The following is an 18774-nucleotide window of genomic DNA, read 5'->3' as shown; positions in this document are numbered from 1 at the left end:
AAAAAATAAATCACATATTTAAGACTGAGGAATAGTTTTTACATTGTATTGCCCGTACCAGTGATATCATTTGATGATATCATCAACAGATTTTACTGATTGTGTTTGTGAGAGTTCTCATTGGACACACACACCAGCCGGACTTTTCCACTGAGAACCACAGCTGTAAGTGACAGAACAGTCTGAGCTAACTCACTTCCTGTCTCCTGTGTGTTTACCTGTTCGATGGCTCTCTTGTGTTTGGCAGCCCATCTCTGCTCGCTGTCATGCAGCTCCTCCAGATCGCTCTCCAGGTCGATCATCTTCTCCTGAGAGAGGAAAAAGAGTTCAGAAAGAATTAGTCATCGAAAAACAAACAACAAAGAACAAACCAAACTTTTTCTCAGACGGTTTCTGATCCGAGGTCACTCCTCGTGATGACGCTGTCTGTTGTCATTCAGGTTATTTAGAAATGGGACAGATTAAGGATCTTCAGAAATAGCGACATGATGAATATTTGGGATTATGGAATTAGCACGCTGATTGCTAAACAGGATTTGCATAATTAATGCCTCATTAACCCCGAACTCTGATGGTTTGCATGACTGATTAATTCAAGCGGACATCTCTGTTTGAATCATTAGGTCACGTAGGCAAACACACTGTGGATACTGTCTGATCCGCGGCTGAAGTTCGCTTCAAGGATGAAACATTCAGGGAATAATATTTGCTATTTTTGATAAATCTTTCCAAATATATAAAGGAAGCTGTGCTCCATCCCATACAGGTTAATACTAATATGTACTGACTCTGAGATTTAGACTGATATTTCATGTTTTTGAAGGATGAGTCTGCTGATTTTCTTTGTTTTCTCATAGTCAACAAATCACATAAGATCCTCTAGAACTCCACTGCTAAAAACACTTTTCATTATTAGATTAAAAAAAAACCCATCAGTGAGTCACATTGTTGTACTGGCTGACATTTCCTTCATTAGCATGAACAAACACACACACACACACACACACACACTGTATTTTAGTTTGCATTCCACATACACCATTCAGCTGTCAAAAATTAGAAAATGTAATGTGTATTCATCTGCAGCTGAAGATAGTCCCCAACAACTGCACACATTCCTCCTTCCTATTTGAGTAGCGTTTGATGAAAACTACAGTGCCCGGCTGTGTAAGAACTCTTTAAATCATTCACAAAAAAATAATGGGCTGAGATTCACAGATAAGGTTGAGAAATAAGCAAGTACTAAGAAATGGACAAATACAAATGTTGATTTTGGTCTTATCCTTGAAATCTGATACCAACGTTAAAAACTTCAAACTTTCTTTAAACTTTTCTAACAATTTATTTTAAAGAGTAGCACTTTGACTGTGCATTTTTTCACTGTGTTGTAATTATTTTACAATGCTGTATAATCTTGTGTTTGGAAGTGCATATGACTGCCATGGAAACTTGGACTATCACATGGTTTAAAGTCGTACCTGAGCCTGTTTGACTTGTTTAGCTAGGTCGTCTTTGGCCTGGTTGGTGGTGTGCAGCTCCATCTGCAGGTCGTCCACCATCCTCTCCGCCTGCTTACACTGCAGCTGGATCCTCTCTCTCAGCTGGATCTCCTCCTCCAGCGTCTGCTCCTTGGTAATCAGCTTACCAGAGACCTGCAGACACACACACACAAGTAAACCCAATGATCCTAAGGCTGCATTCATACCAAAGGTGTCCTTAGCTATCATTAAAATCAACAGCGATTTTTCTGTTTTAGTTTCATTTATCCAACAACATAATACCCAGCTGTTAACAGGTATGTGAGTGTGAATAACTTAAATGTATCATATTAGTATACTACGACTCCAAGTCCAGCTGAGGCTGATGGGATGAACTGAAATATTGGACAGGTGGTCGTACCTCTCCCTGCAGTTTGTTGACGAGGGTCTGCAGTCCCTGCAGCTCCTGCTCCTTCTCTAGCAGAGACTCCTCCAGCTCCTCCACCCTCAGCTGGCTGTCCTCACGCAGCTTCTGCTGCAGGTGCAGCGTGGCTGTAGCCTGCGTGGAAACCTGCAGGGCCTCAGCCAGCTGGAAACACACACAACCTTACTGTAAACATACACGTCGGTACTTAAATGTTATTTATACAAGGGAAAAGTCTAAAAAAAGTTTCTCTTCAAAAGTCAAAAGACAGTGTTTCTGTACCTCTGTCTCCAGTCTGAAGATGGTGCTGTTGAGTTCGGACGTCTTCTTGTCTCTGGTCTCTTTATGCACCTCCAGCTCCTCCAGCTGTCTCTCTGTCATCCACAACTTCTCAGATAGAGTCTGAGCGTGCTGCGTCTGCTTCTCCAGGTTCTCCTGAACACAACACAACACACACAGTTCAAAGGTCTATACAGTATCTTACACATGTGTGTCTTACTGTCCTCTAAAAGTCTCCAAAGTATGAATCAAAATCAGTCTATCTTCACATTCATCCATCCATCCTAGCTCTTGACTTGAGTTGCTGCTGTGTGACTGAGTCTACCTCAGCGTCCTGGATCTTGTTTTGAAGGGACTGCTGGAGGAAATTGAAGGCGTACTCCTGAGTGTTGGCCTCCACCATAACGTCCCGGGCCGCCTTCACCTCGATCTGCACAGAACAAGGAAACAGTTAATCGTGCAAACACATGGACAACTACAGTACCATGCATCCATCCATCCATCCAGCCACACACACCTCCATCGCTCTATATTTCTCGCCCATGGTTTGGATCTCTCTCTCCATCTCTATCATCTGCTCCCTCATCCTCTTCATCTCGTTGGTCAGCTGAGTGTTGGTCCTCAGCAGGTCCTCGTTGTTCACCAGTAGGCTGCGCATCTCGAACCTGCACGGGAAGACAGAGTCATTCGACGGTGTCAAACTCAAGGTGCACATTGAAAGGAATGAGGCCAGAGAACGAGAGGGGTCAAAGTCAAACTTAAAACCAGCGAAGTTGAATAGAAGTGTGAACGGAGGGTGTGGTCAGTACACTGTGACGTCACCTGTGGGTTGGATGACAGGCGCAAAAGAGCTTCAAATTACAATGAGAGATCAATTCCATCTCAGTGTTGAGCTAATAAATCCTCGAAAGAAAAACTCGAGAGAATATCTGCAGAGTCACACCAACTTCATACAAATTCTTCAAGTAGTAACTTAGCTTAGACGAGGTGTATACAGTTGGTTGCAAATCGTTTTACTCTCTTTGGGCAAAAGATTCCCAATCTGTCACACACAACTAAACCCACCAGCGACATCCCAGCGCACCGACCAGTCCACTTTACGTCACTGCAGTAAGGTGACAAATTCAACCAGCGGGGGTCATCAAAAAAACAAGACTCTCAGCTTGTGCGAGGTGAATCTTTATAGGACCAGTGTGTAGGACTAAGTGGCATCTATCTGTGATGTTCCAGATTGCAACCAACTGTATACACCTCATCTCACCCTCCCCTATGGTGGCACTAACAGTAAAAAAAAACAAAAAACACTGTTCTGGGCTGCTGTGAAAACCTGTACGGTGCAACATAGTGGATGGGAACCCACTTCCTCTATAGCTATCCGAGGCTCACTGTAAGGTTACACAAACACACCGATGAATAGTTTCAGGCGATTATACTAATGAAAACACAACTATGAATAAGTGTTTCCACAAGCCTACACACCGGACCTTTAACAACAATTCCGACAAGATAAGACTAGTGGGGAATAACAGCAGGAAGGACGGCAAATAGAACGAACGTAAGCAAACAAACAGGGGGAAAAAAAGGAGAGGGAAGAAAAACAAGATCCTGTCTGACCTGATCTGGTTCCTCTCCTTCTCCATCTCCACGCTCTCTGCCTCCAGGAACTGGTTACGCTGGAGAGAACACACATGCCATCAAATATTGACTTCATGGACTCAAATCCCCAAATCTCTTGGGACAGTCTGTCTCAAGAGCTCTGCTACAGTCGGTGTGCCAAAATACTTTTAATATTGCAGTTGTTTAATAAAAAAAGATGACATCAGCACAGTTCTGTATGTTATGCCAGTTATGTACTAGCTCCACTTCCAAGGTTCTTACAGCAAACACTAAAATGTGTTTGAATCCCAAAGTGAATCCTACCTTCCTGAATTCATCCAGCTGTTTGGTTAACTCCTCGACGTAGTTTTTCCCTTTGGGGGCCCCTATAGTAGCAGAGCGCATGCTGTAGTGGGTGGGCACCACCTGCAGAAACAAGATTGTTTTATAATACATCATATACATCATGTATATATACACATCATAATATAGTGTGGATGTGACTTTATTGTCTTCATACGTACAGGGTTGTTAACCTCGGTCCTCCTCTTCAGTAGAGAGTCGTAGGCGGAGAATCGGGGGCGGTTGATGGTGAGGGTGGGCGTGGGAATGCCCACTGGACTGGTGCTGCGACTGTTGAAGTTGTACAGGTTCATCTCTGAGGTGGCAGGAGACAGTCCACCCTGAACATGGAGATAAGGAGGGTCAGAATGGTGCTGGCAGCCTCTAAAGACTGCCAAATGATGCAAATCCTCTTTTGATTTTTCACTGATTCCAAAAGACTTGCTGGTGCTAAGCATGCATCTAAAACATCAGTCCTGGAGTTTTTCAGGCATGCTATTGTTTTAGTTTAAGCTGCAGTCCGGAGTTTTGAGAAAAAAGTGGACTTAGTCAGATAATTTGAATGAGCACAAGTCCCAGGTCCCTCCTTCTTCCTCTCTGCTGCGCTGCAGCCCTGCCTTCAAAGCCCCTCCCACAGAGGAGCCTGCCCTGCAGGTTTGTAACCACGGTAACAGAGGACACCAGATAACCAAGATGGCGTATTCAAAATGACAACAACAACAACATAAGCCCCGATTGTTCTCTTTCTGACCAATACAACTAAAATATAATGATGAGTGCCTCATGCAGATCACAAACAATATTCCTCACATCGAGTTACCAGGTAATCATTACCCCGTGCGATGCCATACTGCTTTTCTGAAACATGAGTAACGTTATTTATTTAAACCAATTCAATCACTTGAGAGCGTACTGAACACAAACGTTATAACGTAATAACTGCCCGGTCACTTGAAAGACAGTTTTGCTAACCAATAGCCATCAACACAAAGCTGAACACAGGAGTTAGCATACAAGCTAACAAGCTAGATTCAGCAACAAGCTACGTAGCTCGACTGCAACATTGTACGGCCATATGCGCTATTGCCAACATTATTGTAACCGCAGCCACCATAGCCTGGTGGCTAAAACATAGAATTAAACATTTATCAAGCAGGGCTCCTTACTTATCCAGCAGAAAAGGTCCCGCAGCTCCCTCCACCTCTGAAATAACGCTCCAATATTTATCCTTGTTTGCTCTCTGGCTCAGTCCAATTCTTTCTTTTAACGCTGCTTTTCTTTGTCAGTGTTCTTATTTCTTCTCTTTGACGTGGGCAATGGCGGGGCATTTTTCGGCTCTGTTGTTGCTGTCTGTTCTCCGCAATTGTTTACAGTTTGCGCTTGAAGTAGCGGACAAGAGCAGACACTGCGCCTGAGCAGGGGAGGGGCACTGCCTACCATGCACTGCGTGAGGGAGGGGGGCTGCCAGTAGAATATGCACGAGAGTGATTGACACTTCTCAGACACTCCCCTTGGCTCTGATTGGTTGTTTTGAGCCGGGAGCGGTGGATTCTTGCTAATCAAATGACAGCCACGGGGTGGAGCCACAGACAGTGGATCTGCACACAGCTGACCTGTATCTTATTCTACTGTCAGATCATAATGACAATTTTAGCAAATATAACCAAAAAATAGTTACAGACTACAGCTTTAATACTACAAAAGATTATTTCTAAAACTAAGAAAGTGAAAATGAAAAAGAAACAAAATGAGTTATATATGATGTAGAAATAAAAGGGTTTCTCTACCAAATTACAAACCTTGAACTCAGACATCCGGTGCATGGGGTTGTACTCCAAGGAGGTGGCCGTGGCGTATGGGCTGTTGAACACCCTGGAAGGACTGTCAACAACACCCAGCTGTAAACAAACAACACAACAGTGATTTTAAAGCGTCTAGTTTTGCTATTACTTCACTGTAAGATATAAATTAACAAAAGAGAAGGCAATATTGTAAACTGCTACACTTATTAGGAGTAGGTAACAATTTAATACTGATTTAGTTTGATTTCTAAATGATATTAAAGTCTCTTTAAATCAAATTCAATAACTTAACATCTATGAATAAAAAAACATCAAAAAGCTCTTTCACATGATTATTACTAGGTATGTGACTAAAGTCTCAAACAAGTGACCAAAGTTCACGTCTCTGATTATTACAAGAACAAGAAAATTTGTATTTCTGATGTTTGAAACATAATTACACTAATAGCACAATTAATACTCATGTAAGTTGGTGATATAATTGGCTGTTGATCGTAAATGATTACATGTGGTAAATTGCTGGTGAGTGAGAGTATTCATTTGTAGCTGACTTGAAAGGTGTCTATCGATTGGATTTGATTTGATGCAGAATAAAAAAACTGATGGCACTGTGTAATTCAGAGTTTCTCAACCCCAGTTTAATTAGACAAATCTTGCATTGTTATAGGATTTTAAAATAGGGTAAAAAGACAGAAGAAGCTGAGAAACTCTGAGTATGATTGAATCTTGTGGCGACAGTCAGGTAACTGAGGCAGCCAATAAAAAAAACCTTAAATCTGTGTTTTTTCCAGGAGATGGCGCTGTTCAATAACTGGAGAGGAAAAACTTAGATTAAACAAACGCCGCATGAGATGTTTCTCACTTCAACATTGACATTATTATTATTATCATCATTGTAGGTTATAAAGATTTGTATGTGTTACATTATTGCACATTAAGTTGCTTTCATTATGTGACTAGATGCACTATGTCAAGAGAAACATTAACCTTGAACACTAACTGATGGTCTTGAGAATTTTGAGATCTGTAAAAAAGCTGAAAGATCAGAAAACTGTGAGAAAAGAAATCTATCTTTGGTTCAATATTGAGTCTAAACAGACTTCATCATCCGCTGTAGTGAGGTGAGTTCAACCTGTTTCCAATTCAAAATAAATTAGTTTCAGGACGTTGCTAAAAGTATCAGCATCCAGGAGATGGCACTGTTTAATAACTGGTTCTGTGTTTCTGGACTCCCAGATATCCAGCAGTACACAGCATCTGATTAATATAAAATATGTCTAATCTCTGCAGACTCTGTAGACTCTGTGGGTGCTCTGAATCACACACAGAGTCCATGGTCCACCTCACTCACCCTGTCAGACATAGTGTCCCAGTCCCGCGAGGCCAGGGACTCAAGGGACCCTCGGTAGTTGTTCGTCCCAAGCCTGTTGGTCTCCCATCGGGCCAGCCTGGGGCCGTTCTCCCCCATCAACCCGCCGCCTCCCGGACCATCTGCATCCCTGCCGCTCACCCCGTTGGTCTTCATCTCGCTGTTTAGGAGCAGCTGATACTTCGGGTTCTGGCTGGTCTGCACGACCCGGGGTGTGGTGGGCTCCTCCTCTGAATGCTCCTGGAGGAGAGGGGAAGAAGGTGGGGGAGAAATTAACCTGGGTGAAACATAAAAATACATCTGCTGGAGGGGTGGAAACGGGATAAGGATGATTTTACAGAGCACATGCTGGTGTTGTGATTGACAGCAGACAGGCGACGATTATACGGTACAAAAAAGAAAAGAGATAATGAAAGTTATGGAGGGTAATATAAAAATATAAATATTTTGTGAGTCACTATGAGTCATCTAAACTTGCCAACAGGATAAATGAGCGGAACTTCTCCTTCTAGAGACCAGGCGCTCCCAAAATAATCCCATCGACTACAAATCTAATAACCTTTGGTGCAACCTTAATGAAGGGAACCTAGCTGAAAACATCTGGGAATATACTGAGTAAATGGAAGAAGAGTGGATTTTTTACAATTCATTTCATGGTGCAAGCATGAATCACATGACTCAAGCTCAAAGATTACAAGTGTGCAGAGAATCAACTGGTTTTCCCAACTAACACAATTTGAAACAATTCAACATCAGCCAACCATGTTGTGCAAGAAGGAGAGACAGCTGTGAAGTGTGGCGCAGAGAGACGGATACACTTATTTAACACCTGAAACGCAGACTTAGCAGAGCCTTCAAAACAACGACCTTTTCCCATCTTTGCATGTACTGTCTAATAAGAAGTGGCCACCAAGCTTATTATCAGGCAAAAACTCAAGCAAAGAGAGTTTTCAGTTTGCCCCAATCACTCTCATGCAGCACAAATCATTAGTCATAGCTTTTAAACCAAAGCTAGAAATGGCAACATGTGAAGCTCATTTACAGGGAAAGAATCAAAGAGAGGAGTTAAATCTGTCAGCGCCTTTGAGGCCATTTTGATTAGTACGATTGAAGAGCATGTGCGGTGGTTTCATGCTTTTGAGTCATCATGCGGATTGAGACCGGCGCTTTGATCATCATGCATTTAAAAGACTTGCAGTGCCATGCTGTCAGGCCGTCTTCAAGCGGAGAAGATGCAGAGCTTTTTCCTTCATGCAGGGACATCAAAACTGGAGTTTTCCCTTTTGCTTACCGATCCCATGCCGGAATCAGCCACTGAGTCTCTGCCGGAGTCTGGGGTTCGAGTTTGGCTTGTCTTCACCGCGCTGCCATCTACTGGACAATCTATTCTTGCGGTAATCTGACTGGTTTTGGTGTCTGTCTGTGTTGAACCAGCCTCGTTTTGACTGGTGTCTATGACAGACGGGGTCACAGTGATACTGGGAACTGGACTCTCATATTGTCCAACACTGCTCGGTGAGGAAGGACTGGACTTGGACTTTGGAGACTCAAGAGCGACTTTTCCTGCTCCCGAAGAAGGGCTCTGAGGGGATCTGGAAGAAGAGTCGTGATCCGGACCGGAGAATTTGCTGATCAGGTCTTTGATGCTGCCGGTTCGGCGCAGGCTTGAACCGCAGGACAGGCCTTTCAAATCCCGGCTCTTTGAACCGGCTCTCCAGGCCTGCTCCGCCTCTTCTTTGTTGGTGGTCTGGTGAGAACTAAGTGATGATTGGGAGGAAGTGACCTGTGGCGCAGGCTGAAAGAGGTGAACACAATAACATGTCCCCAAAACACAGTTAGTGAGGAGTCTGAGCAGCAGATGCACCAGGTTAGCGGTGGGTCATATGACATTTACTATACATTTACTTTACAGTGTAGAGCATGGGAACTATCTTTTTATTAGACCGTGGTCTGAGTGAATACTCAGTTTGGATGAGGTACTACTACTAAAACTTTGCAGAAAATCTTGATACTTATTTGGGGACAGTGATATGGCTTGCTGGCTGCACAGAAGATTTACTGTTTGTCAGCCGTATGCAATGTTACTGACTTTCAATCTTGCTAGCATAACATTAGCTTTCTGGCTAACAGCAAAGCCGAAGCGTTCTATGAGCTGGGCAGACTAGTTCAGCCACCAAAATCGTATCCGAGGTTTGTCCTATTTACTGGGGTAGTGAACAACATTTCAATTGCGTAAGAAGCTTACAGGGTTGTACGGATTGCTCCAGCTGTAAGTCAAAACCCCCAGGTGTCGCCAGGGAAACATAGGTATTGCAAATTGCATGAAATATCAAGTTACCATGGTATAAGCAAGATATTGCCCTTCGAGGTTAGGGTTAGGTCCATAATACGGAATTAATGCAGTCACCATCATCCAGTAATTCCTGATACTGGACATCTCTTGGGGTGCGGATACAGAGTGATTAGAACAAGTACAGAAGAGTCACCAAGTCGGCACACTGCCTCAGTGTGACCGCCATGTCTACCTAAATTTTGGTATATATAGCTAACATTAGCCATCATCAGCTACTGGTTTGGCTGTAGTGGCAATGAAGCCTCGTTTACACAAACACTCATTAAGTCTCACATGAGCAGTTAGATTTAAAGACATCACTCCATCACTTTAATTTGAATTTAAATGATTTCTTCAAAGCGGCACATTAATAGTGTGTTTGTCTTCGTCTCTCCAGTCTTTACAGTGTAGATGATGTTGATTGTTGAAATGCATACATAATGAAAAGCCCAGTGTGTGTGTGTGTGTGTGTGCGTGTGTGTGTGTGTGTGTTGCGTGCGTGTACATGTGTTTCTATCCTGACATAAATCCCTCTTGAGAAAGTGCAACATCTGCTCGCTCATCTGAAAAATCACCCCTGAAACACAACATCCCACTTTCTCACACAGATATAACAGGACAGATACTGTAAGTATAAACAGGCAGACAGAGAGACTCCAGTGTTCAAAACTCCACTCAGCTCACACTCCCAAAATGGCAGCATTTTTTTTTGCCAAAAAGCCACTTGATTAAATCCAACTTTAATTAACAATCATAACAAGGAGGCCGATGCCACTTAGAGAAATGAAGTGGCGAGCGTCCAGGGGTTTAACTTTTGGGGCTCGAGGGTCCAAAGCACCGAGTGGCCTTAATCCAGGAACTCGCCTGGCCACTTCCCCTTGGGACAGTGAGCCGAGGCTGGGGTGGGAGTGGAGCCATGGCCTGGGAGGACTGAGAGGGAGGGCGGGTGTCTGGGGTTTAGGATCACTGCTAATCACCACGGTATTAAAATGTTTACAGGCCGTGGTGGGATTAGCTCTGAGCTGATGATTTTAATGTTATTATTTTTGCCCTGTGAACTCAATTTGGACTCTTCGCGTGTCATGGAATGAGGGGACAGTGACACGGTTGTGATGAAATGTGTGTTCTTGAATTTCTGTCTTTATTCACAACGCATCGAATACAGCAGCCTGGTCAGTGGCCCTGCACTTGTCAGTTTGATGCTGTATGTTCCCCTTTGCATCATATCTTGAAGTGCCCTTAGTGCAGTAGTATAAAGAGCAAGAAAAGTCTGAATTGAGGGGTGGTTTGAATGGCTGGATCGGACATCCACAGGACTTGTGTGACCAAGAAACAAGGCTGATTTGTTTTAATTTGATTGACACTAGAGGGGTAGATAGAGCACCAAAGTGTGACGCTGAAGACCACTGACCAGGCTTCTATATATGATGAGTTGGGAGTGAGAACATGGCACCTTTCAACACACTTTTCTCAGAAATTCAATCCAAATGGACACTTGATACCAAATCCTCAGACTTAAATGATCAAGCACTTCATTGGTAGACTAAAGACACAACAGTGTGCTTTTTTATGTTGAGATAACTGTGACTTGGTTAAGATGGGGTGTATGATTTAAAGAAACCGAAGCTCAGTTTTGGTGGGAGACAGCAGGAGAACCCCAATCCCCTTCGGTGAAGTCAGACATTTAGTACACACATCCGTCTACACTGAACCTCGGACATTTTGTTACTGTGATACACTCTGTGAAGCTGTTTGAACAAACCAATCGCTGAATTTAGAGAAAGTGAAAAGAAATGTTTTTACATTTTCGAGAGAAAGACATGTTCAACGTAACATAGTTACTACACAGACGGAGATTCATTCAGGAAAGCCAGGTCCATATTCCCCAAAGTCCTGCACACACACACACACACACACACACACACACACACACACACACACACACACACACACATTGGTCCTCCAGTCCCTGTGGCCTCACTACAGTACAGACATATGGCGTAGAGTTGTACACCATCTGACCCAGATATAAGACTGCAATACACCCTGGGAAAAACAATGAATGCTCCGCTGATGTTTGGTTCAGGGTTTTTCTCCTGAACAAAAGTTCAGCAGGGGTGGCTGGGGCAGAACATTGTAATTTCTATTTTTTGAAACACACATACTGTCATGATAAATCAAACCTTATGATGGCCAATGTATCATCTAACATCTGCTACTTCTCATTTAAAAATCTTTTTAAATGTTTAAATTATCAATTGATATGTTTCAACAATTTAACATAAAAATCTGCTCTATCAAACGATCAGTCCATGTGAGAAAGAATAAAAAAATAAAACACACAAAATCAAAGCAGCAGAGGCCTGAGGTTTGCTCCCTGAACCCTGTGTCCTACATTTCCCACCATGCATCTCAACATTGTTTTTATTAGATCATACCTGCCGGCATAATATCAAAATCCATCCATCCAAAATCCAAACCTCCACACCTCCAGTCTGTAACACAGCCTTATCATTACATTTTCCGGTCCATGTTAAATTAAACTTGATGTTAAATCTGCGGAGTGCACCTTTAACTGTACACTGTCGTGACTCCATGTCCTATATATCATACTAACAAAAATCTAATTTGGTTTCGATGGTGTTGGAGATGTCTGTGGGAGTTTACATGGATTTCTTTGATAGACAGGCTGGTTTATTCAGAGATCACACATAGATTCAGCTCCTGGCCATCTGCACACCAAACAATGGGAAATATTACAAGAACTTTTTCAAGTTGGAAACACTAAATGTAATCAAGTCTCAGGACCGAGCCTGCCTCTTCCATTTTTAGCTGAGGGAATTTCAAACATTTCATTATTGCTGTGTTTGTAGGCATCTCCAGTAGCAGCTTAGAGGATGACGATGAGGACAGACTTCTTTTGGCCAAATTTAGCACAATCAACATCTTATGGTGACAGCAAAAACTCCAAAGGGTTGGGTGGGGAAGGGTGTTTTCCAATGATGTAAAATAAGTAGTCTTAAGGGATAAACTGAGAAAAATGTTGCTTTCTAGCTTGTGTGCCTGTCGTGGCTGTTTCCAAACTTCACTGTTTGCCTTCGAAGTTTCCATGGTGTTTTTTTTTTGTTCTTTTGAAGTTCTTCTTTCCTTGGGTTCTATTTCAGCTGCTGTTTATTTTCTAGATCCTCCTGGTGTTGTCCTTTTGTCTCTTTTCTAGCTTCTCTTAGTTGTTTTTCTGTTTTCCGTGGGTGCGTCTCTTGTTTTCTAGCTTGTTGTCATGGTTCTTGGCGGTGGTGTTAAAAGGTTAAAGTTTCATGTATTTGTCTTTTTACAACCCAACGGTTGTGAAATAAGACTGAGTTTAAGTCCATTTGTACTAAAAACAAACTACTGTATAGAGTTGAATGTTGGGGATGAGTTCAGGAGTCTCACAGCCTAAGGAAATACGGTGTGCTGTGGACACTTCTGTATCTTTTGCCAGATGGCAGCAGGGTGAACAGACTGTGGCTGCGGTGGGTGTTCTCTTTGAGTATCAAAAGCAAAATAGACAATAAAGCAGGGTATGCTTCACAGCATGGCTAGTCTGTGGCTAACATGGCGTGTCCGCAACTTCTCAGTCAGGTCCAATGAGAACATCCTCAGTAGCTCCAACCTCTTGTCCAAATATGGCCCCTTGTGGCGCCAAAAAGCCAAGATGGCGAAACTGTACTGCCAAACTCAAAGCATCCGAACAGTAGTTGACAAGCCAATGGTTGATGTCAGGGTGGGTTTTTACACTCGGTTCTCTCTGTTCATGGTTGTTTGTTGTTGTTGTCGGACTTCTTCAGATTGTTGTTCGGTCTTCTTCAGATCGTTTCTACCTCAGCATCGAACACTTCAAACACCATTGTCCAAGTTGTCGGTGACACTGATGTAAAAGCAGCAGATGCACTGAAACGCTGCACCGAGGCAAGACCGTCACCACAGCAGTGAGGGCGAAACAATAGAACAGTAATAAATAAAATAAATAAGCAATTAGTGGCAGCAGTCTCATGTTGGACACGTACGTCTATCGCGGAGAGCAGAACCTTGAGCTAAGTTTGGCCTGAGGCAATCTGCTTGGCAATATGTTCCTGTGTTGTTGTTGTTGTTGTTTCCCCCCCACTCCTCTCTCTCTCTCTCTCTCTCTCTCTCTTCCCCTCTCTATGGCTGTAAATAACAGAGATTAATCATCCAACCGGTGCGCTGTGCTCGCCTTAAGGCCGGCCCGTTTTCACACTTTGCTTAGTCCGCAATTATCCCTTCAACAGGACTATTTGTTACAAATCAGGCTGAAATCTGTCCAGACTAATCCTAAATGTCTCTTTATTTAATGTGGGAATATCAAAAATGATATGACTGGGATCATTTGATTTGGTTAAGCCTATCAAATATGAAAAATCTATTAGTGATATGTTAAATATGGAGAATTGAAAAGCTTAGTAAGTGTTCCCACATACCATATGTCATCAGTCGAGGGACTGACAGGAATGCACAGAGCAATGGTGGAAAAAAGTCAAGGAAAAAAACACTTGCTATGTCAAATACTGTCTATACACATAAATATACAAATCATTTATCCGTAGAGCTGAAGAAATCATAGATCACTTGATGGAACATTAATTGCCAAATATTATGATTACCAATTAATAATTTAAGTCACTTTTCTGCCAAAAATACCCAAAATGGTGTGATCACACTGAGCACACTTGGATCATATGGATTCACTTCTTTTCTCTGTTTAATTAACCGTTTTGGATCAAATTTTTCAAGAAAATCTGATAGCCGTTCTGAGAGAACAAAACAGAAACAATCCAACCACTCCAAAACATGAGGATCTCCTACCATTTCAATCCGACAAATCAGATTTACTGAATAAATAATGATTCTTCAGCAGAGGGCAAAGTAGAACACTGTAGCAAATCATTTTATACATTATATTACATATGACTTTAGTCCGTCACTGAAGAGGCTTTGTCTTTTTAAATCTTTACACAATGGAACTACATGAGAATATTGGAACACAAAAATCATCGGAGGCTCTCACCCCACAGTCATCTATGTAAGGCACATTTTTCCCCATGAGCATGAAGCGCTGCAGAGGCTTTTTTACACCTCACATGTTCTCATCTGATGAATAAGTGGCACCTGTGTCCTACCTTTATACAACACTTTTCAGAGGTTTTAGGGACATTTTTATGTTTTTTGATTAAAACTAAGAGTGCTGGGTGGGGACAGTTTAACTAACCCAGCTGCTCCTCTCTAAAATCCACAGACAGGTTTTAAGAGTCAAAACAGTAGAGCTGAGCTAAACAGGATCGATATCCGGGGATTAGAATAAAAGTCCAAAAAGTTTTTCTGTTTAGTTATTGTAAAAGCAGGTGTAAAAGTGGTACAATAACTTTGCTTTTTTCAAGATTTCTTCTTTTTCTTTATGTTTTTAGGGGAGATCTAAAAGCATTTTTTAAAATGTCTTTATAACAAGCTATGCTTAAATGTAAATCTCCCAGGTGAAGCGCTGGATTGAGGCCTTGACCTCTAATCACTGGTGCTTGTAGGGACTCTGACGGTGTTAATCATGCAGTAAGAAATGTTATATAAATAAATTGATGGCATCGACATATGAGAAAAAAAAACATATAGAGCTCGCATTCAGCAGATCACTGAATGTACAAAAACCTCTTAATTAAATATAATAGAACTGTTTTATATCTAATCAAAATGATGTGTGATTATACAAATCCTGTCTCAATTTTCTGACAGATTAACCACAAATAATCTGATAAAAAGGTTATGAACCTCTCTTAGTGCAGAGTGGCTTGTTTAGAGTAGCAGGACGTAGCTGGAGACCACAGACTGAAGCGATGTAATGTAGCATAATGAAAACCATCGACAGCAATATGTTTGCGGCCAGAGCAGACTACCTGCACGCCTACCATATATGTATGTATATATGTATATATGTATATATGTATGTGTGTGTGTGTATTTATTTATATATATATATATATATATATATATATATATATATATATATATATATATATATATATGTATATAAAATGCAGTCAAGGTGTCAAGGTATAGCAGACAATACTTTCCTCAAGAAAAAACTGCAGCATGTGTTGTTTCAGCACCCAAAATTGTTTTGTTTTTTTTAAAGTCAAGGCCAGCAAATTTGCAAAGCATTACAAAGGATGAGCCGTGTCGTCAATAGCAAAGGCCAGATAGGAAAGAGATCAGGGTCAACAAAATATCAGACTTTGTCACAGAAGATCTCTGTTCACCTCCTGTTCTCTTAAGCATTGACCATGTCATTTGTTAACAGCGGTTTCAAATCAGGAAATTCTCTCATTTTTTGCGTAGTGATTTGAAACCTTTTGGAAGGCTCTGACAAATGATGTCGTCGAGGTGAGGTCAGAAAACACTCAGATGCATGGTTCAAAGGGGCGATTAAAAGCATGAATTTTGATTGATTGAAAATCTCACCATTTTCTTGTGAACTGATGTGTAAAGACGGCGAAATGTTATATCTAGACACCAATAACTGTGTTGACATCAATGGTTGCGTCATCTGCTGCCAGCGTGTGCTGTCCTTACGTGAGCTATGGTCGTGGCCATGTTCCGGTGCGACAACATCTTAACCTTGACTTACAGAAGAGTGTGTGAGTAATGTATTTTATATCTTATATAATTGTAATTGTATTTTATATTTTGTAGCTTGTATTTCCACTTCCTCTAACGATCCAGGGATTTTTTTAAGAATGGCGGACAAACAGAGCCACGTCCCTCATTCCCTTGCTTACTACCACTGACATATTAATGTACACAAATTAACTTAGATAATTGCATAATTAACATAGTTATTTTAACTGAAAACTTTTCCTAAACCTAACAGAGTACGTTATGTGCCTCCCAAATAAGTGACCATTTGAAGGCACAGTCACATGACAGAAGGGAACCAGATTACATCAGACAAGTTTCTACAGATGTGTTGATTCTTCATTTTTATTGTAATCCTGAGAAATTCATCTAAGAATTCAGAAATTAAATCTGCTACCATTAAAATATATCCCAAACTCATTCACTTAATACATTTTTGGTGCTGTTTCACTGACATTTCTACAAAATAAAATCTGGTATTTTTCTATTCAAATATGTCGAAACTTAAACCGACGAGCTGGATGCATGTTGTCTTTCTGAGCTGTAGATGCAGAATGCTGGCAGCCGGCCTGTCTGCTGTTTGTGTTTAAGCTTCATGAGTTAAACTGTGGTGACACTTTGACAGGTTTCCTGTTATAATAAGACTCCAAACCAGGTTTCTTCCCTCATCGTTTCCTGTCACAACCGTGTCAGTCTATTACCGGGTTGTTGTTTTTTTTTTGTTTGTTTTTAGGGAAAAGATGCTAAGTGTGTGTGTGTGTGTGTGTGTGTGTGTGTGTGTGTGTGTGTGTGTGTGTGTGGTGTGTGTGTGTGTGTGGTATGTATTGTGTGTGTGTGTGTGTGGTGCGTGTGTATGTGTGTGTGTGAGTGTGTATGTGTATGTGTGTGTGTGTGTGTGTGTGTGTGTGGGTCTGCATCTGTGTGTGTGACAGACAGAGCCAGATGAGCAGGCAGATGTTTCCTCTGTCTCCACTCCGACTGTCTGAGAAAGACTGACAACAGCTGGACCAATGCCAGACAAACGCACACACGCACGCGCGCGCACACACACACGTGTGCAAACACACATGCACGCACGCATACACAATGCAGACAAAGACACAGTAACACTGTTCTACCTCGACAAAACTGCACTGAGAGGTTTCTTTGTTGGTTATTTCTCATCTGCTCTGTATTAAACTTCACCTTGTTGACCAAAGACAGTTTAGATTTGGTTCCAGACCAACAGTGGATCTTTTTCCAGCTGATTCTGTAAAATTTTGTCCCAAAAGTTCTCTTTCACAAACTTTCAGAAGACACTGCTGCTTGTTGCAAACCACCTTTTAGATTATGAAACTCCTCTTGTGCAAACTGTGTTTTACCCTCAGTCGCATTTTCTGTTTGGAGCTTTATCTACACCCTTAGCATACAGAATGACAGGTAGTGTTAGGTGTGCTGTTAGTTTTGTTTGTTAGGCCTGCCAAAAGGTCAGAGAAACGGTGCCAAGAGCACGAAAGCTTAATACAATCTGAAAATGACCTAAAGCCAGGCACGACAACAGATAAAGGAGGAGTTATGGATGCTGTGGGTTTAGAGTTGAACTGTACCATGTTGTTTCCTTGTTCGGTCTCGTTCTTTCCCTGCATGCTGTGGTTGCTCGTTTCCTCTCTGTCTGACCTGAAGGAAAAGACAGAAATGTGAGTGAAGTGTTTCAATGATCAATCGCTTTATATGGAAAAGTCAACAGCAGTTTTTGTCTTTAACAACTGACTCATCTTAATCAAACAAGCACTAAAAACACAAAAGTTAACTCAACCAGATACTTAAACAATGTACAGTAAAAGCAAAGTTATTTTAAACACTTAGTTCTGCTGAGTTTGGTACCTGTGGGATTGTTTGAGTATCTTCTGTGTGAAACAGGTCAACCTCTGCGTCTCTGCCTGGTACCTCTGCAGGTCTTGGGTCAGCAGGTTATGGAGCGCGCTCAGTGCCTCCTCTTGGAACACCAGCCTCTCTGATTGGAGCTGACGCTCGGTAATAGATGACTGCAGCTCGCGACAAGCACACAGTTGAAACTGGGGAGGAAAATAAAAGACGATGGTTTTATCAATAGGCTTAGTGAATAAATATGTACTGCAGTCTGTTTTTGTCTCTTCTTGTGTCTTGTCTTGTCTGTTCTGTCCTCTTTGACCCTGTCAGTACGCTTAAGCATGTAACACTTGATATTATAGGAATAATTTGCGTACTACAACTATGAGATGCTGTTGAAAGCTCTGGAAAAAGTGGACCCTGAGTTCAAATGATTTTGTCCACCTTACAGTTTATGGGTTTTGATCAGTTTATCAATGCTAAAGTCAATTATAATATTGTGATATATGTAGGATATGATTGTTGCTAACTTGTTAATGGGCACAATTTCCAAATAAAGGGTTGTGGGCATTTTCTCTGTGAATTGAGACACGAAAATCACTCTACAATATGGTATGTTTAAA

At 41.7% G+C, this 18774-nt stretch overlaps 1 protein-coding gene across 3 annotated transcripts in view; it reads right to left on the bottom strand.

The window, feature by feature from the left end:
• The window catches only part of LOC115593208 (cingulin-like protein 1), a 40452-nt gene that overhangs the window by 4705 nt on the left and 16973 nt on the right, over positions 1-18774 (bottom strand). The window contains exons 5-19 of one of the 3 annotated variants that reach the window (XM_030436655.1): positions 18167-18357; positions 17890-17959; positions 8582-9085; positions 7273-7530; positions 6691-6732; positions 5919-6017; positions 4302-4460; positions 4102-4203; positions 3796-3854; positions 2699-2846; positions 2507-2611; positions 2185-2337; positions 1900-2067; positions 1479-1652; positions 219-308 (exon numbers count right to left, since the gene is read on the bottom strand). In XM_030436655.1, coding sequence (XP_030292515.1) covers positions 219-308; positions 1479-1652; positions 1900-2067; positions 2185-2337; positions 2507-2611; positions 2699-2846; positions 3796-3854; positions 4102-4203; positions 4302-4460; positions 5919-6017; positions 6691-6732; positions 7273-7530; positions 8582-9085; positions 17890-17959; positions 18167-18357 — 2322 coding nt within the window. The remainder of the gene's footprint in view (positions 1-218; positions 309-1478; positions 1653-1899; positions 2068-2184; positions 2338-2506; positions 2612-2698; positions 2847-3795; positions 3855-4101; positions 4204-4301; positions 4461-5918; positions 6018-6690; positions 6733-7272; positions 7531-8581; positions 9086-17889; positions 17960-18166; positions 18358-18774) is intronic. The other 2 variants (XM_030436656.1, XM_030436657.1) reach the window with 2 other exon arrangements.

This window comes from Sparus aurata, chromosome 12 (genome assembly GCF_900880675.1).
Source record: "Sparus aurata chromosome 12, fSpaAur1.1, whole genome shotgun sequence".
NCBI classification, from domain to species: Eukaryota; Metazoa; Chordata; class Actinopteri; order Spariformes; family Sparidae; genus Sparus; species Sparus aurata.
Note: the sequence above shows the minus strand (reverse complement) of the source record. Positions and strands in the feature narration are given on the sequence as shown.